Source organism: Lemur catta, chromosome 6 (genome assembly GCF_020740605.2).
Source record: "Lemur catta isolate mLemCat1 chromosome 6, mLemCat1.pri, whole genome shotgun sequence".
NCBI lineage: Eukaryota > Metazoa > Chordata > Mammalia > Primates > Lemuridae > Lemur > Lemur catta.
In genome coordinates, this window is record NC_059133.1 from 44,115,383 (window position 1) to 44,126,711 (window position 11,329).

Below are 11,329 nucleotides of genomic sequence, written 5' to 3' on the forward strand. Positions count from 1 at the left end.
TTTTAAAATAAAAAAAATAAAATAAAGCTAAAATATCCCATTTAATTACCATCTTTTTAGCTGTATTATTGAGCATTCAATACTAGAAGCTAATTAACTGTTTCAGGTGAAAAGTATTCATCCCTTTATTAAGACACAAATGGTAAGGCTCAACACAGATTGACTGCACTAAATCAAACACGACAATTCCAAATGTAAGGTAAGAATGACTAAAAAAACACTGAGTTCCCAAAAGAATAATTCTAGAAATGTCACCTGGGTTAAATTGTGCTGATAAGTGCCATAATGATATATGACAAAGAAAATTATTTCCAAAGTAACTAAGGCTCAGGTTTAAGCTTTACCACATGGTGGTATAAAGATTGTTTCTGAAGGTGATTGGAATAATAATTTATAGTATATAACTGTAGCTAACATTTGAATGCTATGTGCCAAACACTGTGCTTTTTATAAAATGTCTTTCGTGAAATATAACCTCCACACGAGATATATATCCATAGATATAATCCATATTTTATAAATGGGAAACTAAGAGTTAGGTTAAGTCAATTTACCTCCTTCTCAAATATTCTAGAACTAAGAAATTAAATTTCAGCATCTTTTATATATATATATTGCAACAATTTTTCTCTGATAAAAGGAAGTAAGGGTGGAGGTGAATTGAAATGTTTGCCCAGCTGGCTTTTTACAATAGACTAAACTAAAGAATTTACCTGTGCTCTTTCACAGAGAAGCTTGGCACTCCAAACAAATCTCCTAGAAGATCATTTGAACAATATACAATATGTTGTTGCTTCTCATCATATAATCGTTTAGTCATAATATACTGGCCAAGATAAAATATAACCTGAAATAGAAATGATTTCTGAGCATTAAAGAAAACTAAATGTTAGTTTCAAATACATTCAATAATATCCCATTTATCTGAACAGGGTTAAACCACCAGCAACCACATCCAATCATGTAGAATAACAACCATTTTATACTCTAAAAGAAACTACTTTAAAATTTTTTCCTTTTAATTTGATGGAAATAGAAATAATTGCTCGTCTATTTACTTAAACCTTAAAATGTTTTTTTTTGCCTTGCAGACTTTAACTCTACCCAGATATCTAAATACTAATGCATTAGGAAGGAAAAGACAGCAAAATACAAAAACCACTGAGAGCAATAAAAAGTTACAGAATAAAAAAAAAAATCAACTAAAATATGGCAGTGACCTGGAGCCATTTTGTAAATAGTCACAAACACCACACACCCTCAGTAGCCTCTGAGCTCATCAGAGGAGAAAGATAAGAAAATGGCCAATGATATCTACCTAACAGTTTGAGAGAATTCAGTGAATGAAATAAACCATCAAAGATATCAATATAATCTATACAGTAATAAATAATCAAAATAATGACCCTGAGCCATTAATATAAAGTTAAACTACATTCCATGTGCTCCATTAAGACACAAAAGTTGGCAATACATTTTAAGATATCCAGATAAGAAACCCATTAACAGCCACCTAATATGTATGGCATTTTACAGTTTACAACAAACTTTTACAAGTACCATCTCACACACACAGATTGAAAATAAAGAGATAGAAAAAGATAGTCGATGCAAATGGAAACCAAAAAAAAACCAGGAGTAGCTATAAGTCTATTAGATAAAATAGATTTTAAGACAAAAACTGTAAAAAGAAACAAGCAAGGTCATCATATAATGATAAAAGGGTCAATTCAGCAAAAGGATGTAACAATTCTAAATATATATGCATCATATTATATTGCATCTAAATATATATGCAATATACTGGAGGAGCACTCAGAGCTAAAAAGAGAGATAGATCCCAATACAACAATTGCTGGAGACCTTAACACTCCACTTTTAGCACTGGACAGAACATCCAGACAGAAAATTAATAATGAAACATTGGATGTAATCTGCACTATAGACCAAATGGACCTAATAGATATTTTTGCTATGTTTCATCCAGCAGCTACAGAATTCAATACATTCTTCTCCTCAGCTCATGGATCATTCTCAAGGATAAACCACATGTCAGACCACAAAACAAGTCTCAAAAAATTAAAAAAAAAAAAAAAGAAATCGTACTAAGTATTTTTTCTAACAACGGAATAAAACTGAAAGTCAATAACAAGAGGAACACTGGAAAATATACAAACACATGGGAATTAAACAATATGCTACTAAGTGACCAGTGGGTCAATGAAGAGATTAAGAATTAAAAATTTCTTGAAATAAATGAGAATGAAAACACACCAAAACCTATGGGATACAGCAAAAGCAGCACCAAGAAAGTTTATAGCAATATGTGCCTACATCAAAAAAGTCGAAAAGCTTCAAATAAACAACCTAACAATACATCTCAAAGAAGTAAAAAACAAGAGCAAACCAACCCTCAAATTAGAAGAATAAAGATCAGAGCAGAAATAAATGAAATTGAAACCAAAAACATTACAAAACATCAACAAAAAGTTGGTCTTTTGAAAAGATAAACAAAATAGACACACCTTTCGCCAGACTAAGAAAAAAAAAAAATAGAGAAGACCCAAATAAATAAAATCAGAGACAAAAAGGGCAGGCACAGTGGCTCAGGAGTTCAAGACCAGCCTGAGCAAAAGCAAGACCCCATCTCTGCTAAAAATAGAAAAATTAGCCAGGTATTGTGACATGTGCCTATACTCCCAGCTACTAGGGAGGCTGAGGCAAGAGGATCACTTGAGCCCAGGAGTTTGAGTTTGCAGTGAGCTACGATGATGACACTGTACTCTAACCAGACCAACAGAGTGAGACACTGTCTCAAAAAAATAAAAGGAAGACATTACAACTGAAACTGCAGAAATCCAAAGGATCATTAGAGACTAATGCAAGGAACTCTATGCCAATAAATTGGAAAAAAATCATTCTTTGTGATTAAGTGGGATTCATCCCAGGGATACAAGGATGGTTCAACATATGCAAATCAATGTAATATATCAACAGAACAAAGGACAAAAATCATATGATCATTTCAACTGATACTGAAAAAGCATTCAATAAAATTCAGCATCGCTTCATTATGAAAACTCTCAATAAACTGGGTATAGAAGAAGCTTACCTCAACATGGTAAAAGCCATATGTGATAGACCCATAGCTAGTATCATACTGAATGGGGAAAACCTGAAAGCTTTTCCTCTAAGATCTGGAACAAGACAACAATGCCCACCTTCACTACTGTTATTTAAGATACTACTGGAAGTTCTAGCTAGAGCAATCAGACAAGAGAAAGAAATAAAGAGCATCCAAATTGGAAAAGAAGAAGTCAAATTATACTTGTTTTTAAACAGTATGATCTTATATCTAGAGAAACTTAAAGATTCCACTCAAAAACTATTATAGCAGATAAACAAATTCAGTAAAGTTCCGGGACACAAAGTCAACATACAAAAATCAGTAGCATTTCTATATGCCAACAGTAAACAATCTGAAAAAGAAACCAAGAAAGTAATCCCATTTACAGTAGCTACAAATAAAATAAAATACCCAGGAATAAGCTTTACCAAAGAAGTGAAAGATCTCTACAATGAAAACTAGAAAACACTGATGAAAGTAGTTGAAGAGTACACAAAAAAAATGGAAAGACAGTCCATGCTCACGTATTGGAAGAATCAATATTGTTAAATGTCCATACTATCCAAAGCAATCTACAGATTCAATGCAGTCCTCATCAAAATACCAAAGATATTCTTTACAGAAATAGAAAAAATAATCCTAAAATTTATATGGTACCAAAAAAGACCCAGAATAGCCAAAGCCATCCTCAGCATAAAGGACAAAACTGGAGGAATCACATTATCTGACTTCAAATTATACTACAGAGCTGTAGTAACCAAACAGCATGTTGCTAGCATAAAAACAGACACTTAGACCAATGGAACAGAACAGAGAACTCAGAAATAAATCTACACATCTATAGTAAACTTATTATCTTTGACAAAGGTGCCAAAAACATACAGGGGAGAAAGGATAGTCTCTTCAATAAATGGTGCTGGGAAAACTGAATATCCATATGCAGAAGAATGGATAGACCCTTATCTCTCACCATATACAAAAATCAAATCAAAATGGATTAACAACCTAAATCTAAGACCTGAAACTATGAAACTACTGAAAAAAAAATGGGGGGGGAAACACTTCAGGACCATTGGTCTGGGCAAGGATTTCTTGAGTAATACAACTAGAGCACAGGCAACCAAAGAAAAATTGGACAAATGGGATCACATCAAGCTAAAAAGTTTCTGTACAACAAAGAAAACAATCAACAAAGTGAAAAGACAACTCACAGGAGAAAGTATCTGCAAACTACCCATCTGTCAAGGGATTAATAACTAGAGTATATAAGGAGCACCAATAACTCAATGGGAAAAAAAATCAAATAATCCAACTTAAAAAATGGGCAAAGGATCTGAACAGACATTTCTCAAAAGAAGACATACAAATGGCCAACAGGTACGTGAAAAAATGCTCGACATCATTAGTTAGAGAAATGCAAACCAAAACTACAGTAAGATATCACCTCACCCCAGTGAAAATGGCTTTAATCAAAAAGACAGGCAAAAATGAACGCTGGCAAGGATGTGGAAAAAGGAGAACCCTCACACACTGTTGGTGGGAATGCAAATTAGTGCAACCACTATGGAAAACACTGTGGAGGTTCCTCAAACTGAAAATAGAACTACCATATGACCCAGCAATTCCACTTCTGGGTATATATCCAAAGTATGGGAACTCGGTAGTATATGGAAAAGGTATCTCCACTCCCATGTTTATTACAACACTATTCACAATAGCCAAGATAGGGAATCAACCGAAGTGTCCATCAATGGATGAATGGACAAATAAATTGTGGTACATATACACAATGGGATGTTACATAGCTACAAAAAAATAATGCAATCCTGCCATTTGAAACATGAATGGAATTGGAGAACATTATGTTATGTGAAATAAGCCAGGCACAGAAAGACAAATCTCACATGTTCTCACTCATACGTGGGAGCTAAATATTAAGAACAATTAATCTCATTGAGACAGAGAGTAGAATGACGGTTACCACAGGCTGGGAAGGGTAGCAGGGAGGGGGGATAAAGTGGGGATGGTTAATGAATGCAAAATATAGTTAGACAGTTAGATAGAATTAACCATATTTGATAGTATAACAAAGTGACTACAATCAACAATAAGTTATGGTATACTTATGTTCCTAACACAAAGAAATTATTAAATACGTGAGGTGATGATACCCCAATAACCCTTATTTGATTAACTCATTTTGTATGCCTATATCAAAACATCACATGTACCCCATAAAAATATATAACTATTATGTACCCATAATCATCAAAAATTTTTAAAAAGTACTATCTCATCCTTCTGATATTTCATAGAACTGTCATCACTGTATCAGAAATTGGGAAACTGACCCCAGGTCTTTTGACTCCTAGTCCAATGCTCTTTCTACTACCCCATACTAGCTTTCACCACTTTCCCATAAGTGCCCCAGAACAAAGAGCCTGTAACTGAAAACAGCATTTGATAATTTACACATTACAGTTACATAGTTTAACATATGCATTCCAAGTCTTTATGATGGTCTTGATTAATTTTCTCATTTCTACCTACTGCCAAATCCATACTTTGTTTCTTTAACTGATTATAATAATAAGGTCAATTCCCAATTAACAGTCCTAAAAATACCATTTAACCCGGCACTTCCCTGAATGCACTAAGCATGTCAGCCCTAAAGGAATATTCCTGTGTGATTATGAATTGGATAGATGGTTGACGGGCAGTGGGAAAGCAAAGAAGAGAACTTAGATTGCTTCTACCAAAGATCCCTTAAGGAAGTTTGTAAAAGTGTAGCTGAAAAGGAAAAGGGTCTGGAATCTCTTCCTGCCCCATTATTCTGTTGTGACAGAGAAACTTTAATGTTTTAAGTAATCTGAGCCCCATAAAGTAAGCGGTACAGATGGGGAACAGGCACATTGCATTCACACTGAAATATTGCCTAAGATGGCTCAGTCTCTCACTGAAAATGTTTTGTACACAAATTGAAAGCTAGAGAATGCATTGAAATGTTGTATCCACTAAACAGAACATATGTTCATGAAACAGCTCACCTCTATCCCAGAAAGATCAGTATACTGTACTCATGTATCTCTAGTGCAGAAGTTCTTAACCTGGGATCCAGGGATGCCCAAGAAGTCCTTGGATAGAATTTAGGGGGTCCATTAATTTGGATGGGAAAAAAATTTTTTCTATCTTTATTTTCACTAACTTATAACTGAAATTTAGCTTTTTCTTCAATCATAAATGTAGGCAACAAATCAATAGCATTTGTAATCCCTGTGATTTAATCATCAATAAAAACCACAAGCGTTTTCATATCATACTATGCATACAGCAAACATCTCAAAATATTACTTATACTCCTCACTACATCAAAATTATATTTATTAGATCTGTTCCTAAATCTTAGTACTTAATGTATTAATAACAAAAGCACATATATCACAAGCACATATATCACTACTATTTTTGATAACTATATTTAAACATAAGTTTCCTTTGTAATCCTGTAAATTTTACTTCATACATTTAAAAACAAGATTCTGAGGAGTTACCAGTCTGAGAAGACTTTTACCAGTCTGCCAAATGGGTTCACAGCATAAAAGGGTCAAGAATGCATACAGGGCTTCCCTTTGTCTGAGTTCCTAGCTGAGAAATGAAACTAGACATATAATTAGAATTTTCAGGTTCTAAATATAGTGCAAATGACGACAAAATTTAATGTTGCTGATAATTAAAAATCCCTCTGTGGCCAATTTTATCCCCAGGGTCTTGAAAACTGTAAGTATGGCTACATACCATTAGTAAGACATTAGTTTATGTCTTTCTCTTAGTTCAGCTTACCTCTTTCATGGTGTACGTGTCTTTTTGTGCACCAACAGATTTTAACAACTTCATAAGCAATGGCTTTGGTCTAACCTATAAAGAAAAAAAGAGCTGCTATTATACTGCCCAAATTATTCCAGAACCATAAGCCCTTAATCAAACATGCCCATAAAGATGTTCAATAAAGGTAGCAGGTACTATGTTTAACAATTTCACAAGGTTGGACCTCAAAAAATAGGTTATAATGTTTTTACTAAGTGTAATGGTTAGACTATGTAAACTGAATACCAGATAGTCAAGAGGGTTTGGAAAAAAAATTCTGGATCAATTATTATGCAACTATGACAGAATTATCAAGTATCATTAGTTGAGATCATAAACAGTACCTATCCCAAGATAGTGAAGATTATTTTTCCCTCCAGCTATTTTTATCATGTGCTTACTGCCTTACAAACAATCATAAATTGCTGAGATCCAATGAGCTTACTATACTGATCCAATGAATTTATTGCAAACTAACTTAGAGAATCCAATACAAAAGAATACATCTTTAGGGTAGGTCCTGTTCTCAATCTTCACTTTCTACAGATTAGGTTCTTGAAAGCTAGAGAACTTAAAATGACTAACCCAAGCTGACAAGGGTAACTGAAAGCAGATTTGAGGCAGCAACTCATGTCCCTCAACTACAACTCAGCATTTTCTCCCTACTATATCACAACACTGCCTCTTAGCGGGTCTACATTTCAAAAAACTACTTGACATTTACTGAGTTTTTACTATGCACTAGACAGTGCTGGGTACTGCAAAAAGAAAATCACAAATGAGACATATGACCTATATTTCAAGAAGCCTGCCAACTAGATTAGCAGTCATTTTTTCTGTTAAGGGTAAATGTTTTAAGCTTTTCATGACAGATGGTTTATCCAACTCAAAAGTATAGATACCATGTAAACCAGTAAGATTTTATTTACAAAAACAGGCAGCAGGCCAAATTTGGCCCACAAGCTATATGCCTGACCCTGATCTAGAGGTTTTATAAGTGGTATTGCAAAAATAACCCACATGGGGGAGGAATGTAATGTGCTTATGCCCTTTCTCCCTTCCTGTTGCTGAATCAAAATCTGCAAAACTCGAGTATCTTTACAGCTTACCACCCCATACAGACTGGTGGCTCTGTACCTCTCAAGATGCCCCTGTCTTGTATCTAACTTTGAAATCTGACAGCATCTGGGAGCTCTCAAAACCAGATTTTTACAAATGGCCTGTTCCCAGCTAATCAACAATATTAAAAATATTATTTAATTGAAAAACTTAAAATACATAATAAATGCAGAATTGAAGTATTAATTGTTCTGATCACACACTTTTTAAAAATGTGCTTACGTATGTCCTTTCAGGCTAAAGAATGAACCCTCTCAGAAAAGACTAAAAAATTACTTTTTTTCTCTTAAATTTTTATATATGGTGTATTAACTACAAATTACATAAAATAACTCAAAGTAAAATTCCACAATGGAAAGTCATCAGTTTTTTACTGACTTAAAAAACATATATTAATAAGAAAATGATTATAAAAGACAATACATTTAAGAACAAAAAGATAAATTTCAGGTGAAGATGTAGATATAAAAATTAAAAATATTAGAATAAAATATAGGAATATATTTGTAAGACCTTGGGATGGGAGAGTTCTTCCAAAGCACAATATGAAATTCAAAAGCCAACAAAAGTCTACAAATTTGACTTCATAAGAATGTTCTCAATAGGGAAAAAAAAAACAAAGTTAAATGAAACATTAGTAAACACCAAAAGTTATATGCACTTAAAATACATAGAACTACTCCAATTAAGAAAAACACAAAAAACCCAAAAGAAAAATGTACAGATAAGACCAGGCAAACCCCAGAGGAAACAACTGATTTAACAAAATGGAAAGATGCCCAGCCTCACCAAGAGACTAGGAAAATACTAATCTAAATGGCACAGTACCTTTTACTCCCCAAAAGGCAAAAATATAATAATAATTAAAGACTGGTAATATTCAGTGGTGGTAGGAGTGAAACCTGTTACAACGTTTTGGTAAGAAAGTTACCAGCAGCAATCAAATATACATAAAATATGGGATGCAGGAGTTCTAACTTTTTTTTTTTTTTTTTTTTTGAGACAGAGTCTCGCTGTTGCCAGGGCTAGAGTGCCATGGTGTCAACCTAGCTCACAGCAACCTCAAACTCCTGGGCTCAAGTTATCCTCCTGCCTCAGCCTCCCAAGTAGCTGGGACTACAGGCATGTGTCAACATGCCCAGCTAATTTTTTTCTATATATATTTTCAGTTGTCCATATAATTTCTTTCTATTTTTAGTAGAGACGGGGTCTCACTCTTGCTCAGGCGGGTCTCGAACTCCTGACCTCGAGCGATCCACCCGCCTCAGCCTCCCAGAGTGCTAGGATTACACGCGTGAGCTACCACACCCAGCCAAGAGTTCTAATGCTATAAAATCTTTCTTAACCGAAATAGTCACATAACACTTGTGTTAAGATGCATGTACAAAGCAGCACTATTTGTAATACTCAAAAACAAGAGGTAACTTTAAAAAAATCTATCAGTAAAGGCACAAACAAATAAAAATGGTACAGCTGTGTTATGGAATACTATACAGCCATTAAAAAGACTCTATAGATTTTACTGACAAGGATGCAAGTTGTAGAATACCTCTAGTTTAATCCTGTTTTAGAACAAACAGGACAATAATATATATTTAAATTCACGTGTGAACATATGTGTATATGTACACAGAAAAACCCTAAAAGGAAACATGATGGAAAGACTGAAATTTTCAGTTTTTACTTTATATATTTCTGTAATGCCTAAAATCTTTACAAGCACTATTTTTGTGACTTTTAGAAACCATTTAAAAAATTAAATACTGACAGGTCAAAATAGAAAAGAAAATCAATCACATAACAAACATAACTTCAGCATCCGTGCTTAAGAAATGTAATGGAAGTCATTTTTATAGCCCATGTGGTAAAGGACTAAGAAAATACTTACCCATTCTTACAGTTCATTTTTTACTCCACACAGTTATGCCTGAGATGGCAGAATTTAAGCTACGTAGACACAATTTCATTTCAAGAGCCATGCTACAATTAGGGTGCACGAAATGTAGCTGATCACCACATAAAATAAATTATTTTTAAAAGTTACGCTTGAGACAGAAATACCAACCAGGGTCTCTTGTTCCGAAGCTGGAATCTGTGAGGTGGCTACATCAGTAGATACAGACATGTTGGTATTGCACATTTGCCTACAAGTAGGAAATAAACACAGGATAAAACCTGGAAATAACGAAACATCTGTGAAAAAGACACCATATATAAAGGAAATAAATACTGCCTTTCTTAAAACTAAAGCTGTAAGTAAGTCGGTCCTTACCTGGATCGGTATAGAAAAGTGCTGCAGGTTTGTGACCACAGGTGTCTATCTCTAACGGCCAGTGAATACAGCTGGGAAGAGGAATCCTTTAAATAGCCCCAGCTGGAGACAAGTCAGGGCTTAGCTCCTTTTACTACGGACTGGAACGTGTCCGAACTTGACCAGCCCAAGAGGAAAAGCTGAGTCAACTTGCTCACGCAACCAGCCCAATCTCGCCCAGACTCAGCGCCCGGCTCAGGCTGGCAACCGCACTGGCACCTGCGATCATCCCGAGCCCGGTGCGGAAGCGCCCAGCAGCCCCGCAGCCCCCCGCCCACGTGACCTTTACCCCGGGCTCCCGGGGAGACCCCCAACCGCCGGGAGCGCCAGCTCTAAACCCCGCCCTCCTCACCCCCTCGCCCCCGGCGGCAACCTCGCCTCCTTCCAACAAAACCCGCGCAAGGCCACGTGCCCTGCGCCCCCCACCACGAATAGCACAAAGGCTGCGTGCGGAGAAGAGGCTGGAGACAAAAGCGAGCGAGGGGACCCAAGTCCCAGCCCAGACCCGGGACTGCCCGCTCCCTTTGGCCGATACCTGCTCCTCACCATGCGGGGGTTTTCGCGCCTGGAGTTGTGCGGGGTCCCTTGAGGCTCCCCAGTTCCCTTCACGGGGCGCGCGGAAGCCCCACGCCCTGGGCCTCGGGGCCCAGGCCACTGGGGAGCTCGAACGCACTAGTCCGGAGAGGACGGAAGCTCCTGGCGGCGAAAGGGGGCAGGACCTCGGTCAGAAAGGTCAGAGCTGACCCTCAGGCTCGGCTCTGGGCTCCATCTTCCCTCCAGTCACACAGGCCGTGCAGACCCCGCCAGGAACCGACCTCGCGGAGGTTCCCCGGTGCGCGCCCCCTACCGCCCGGAGGGAGCGCGCGGGGCGCCGCGGCCCATTCGGGCGTTTACGCGCGCGCGAGCAC

General features: G+C 36.7%; 1 protein-coding gene across 5 annotated transcripts in view; it reads right to left on the reverse strand.

Annotated features, from left to right (window-relative positions):
• MDM2 (MDM2 proto-oncogene) overlaps nucleotides 1-11,294 on the reverse strand; it is a 28,484-nt gene extending 17,190 nt beyond the window's left edge. The window contains exons 1-4 of one of the 5 annotated variants that reach the window (XM_045553404.1): nucleotides 10,968-11,294; nucleotides 10,176-10,254; nucleotides 6,968-7,042; nucleotides 714-847 (exon numbers count right to left, since the gene is read on the reverse strand). In XM_045553404.1, coding sequence (XP_045409360.1) covers nucleotides 714-847; nucleotides 6,968-7,042; nucleotides 10,176-10,250 — 284 coding nt within the window. In that variant the 5' untranslated portion in view covers nucleotides 10,251-10,254; nucleotides 10,968-11,294. Of the gene's footprint in view, nucleotides 1-713; nucleotides 848-6,174; nucleotides 6,223-6,967; nucleotides 7,043-10,175; nucleotides 10,255-10,382; nucleotides 10,681-10,956 lie in introns of those variants that run through there. The other 4 variants (XM_045553401.1, XM_045553402.1, XM_045553403.1 and 1 more) reach the window with 4 other exon arrangements.
• Between the last annotated feature and the right edge of the window lie 35 nt (nucleotides 11,295-11,329).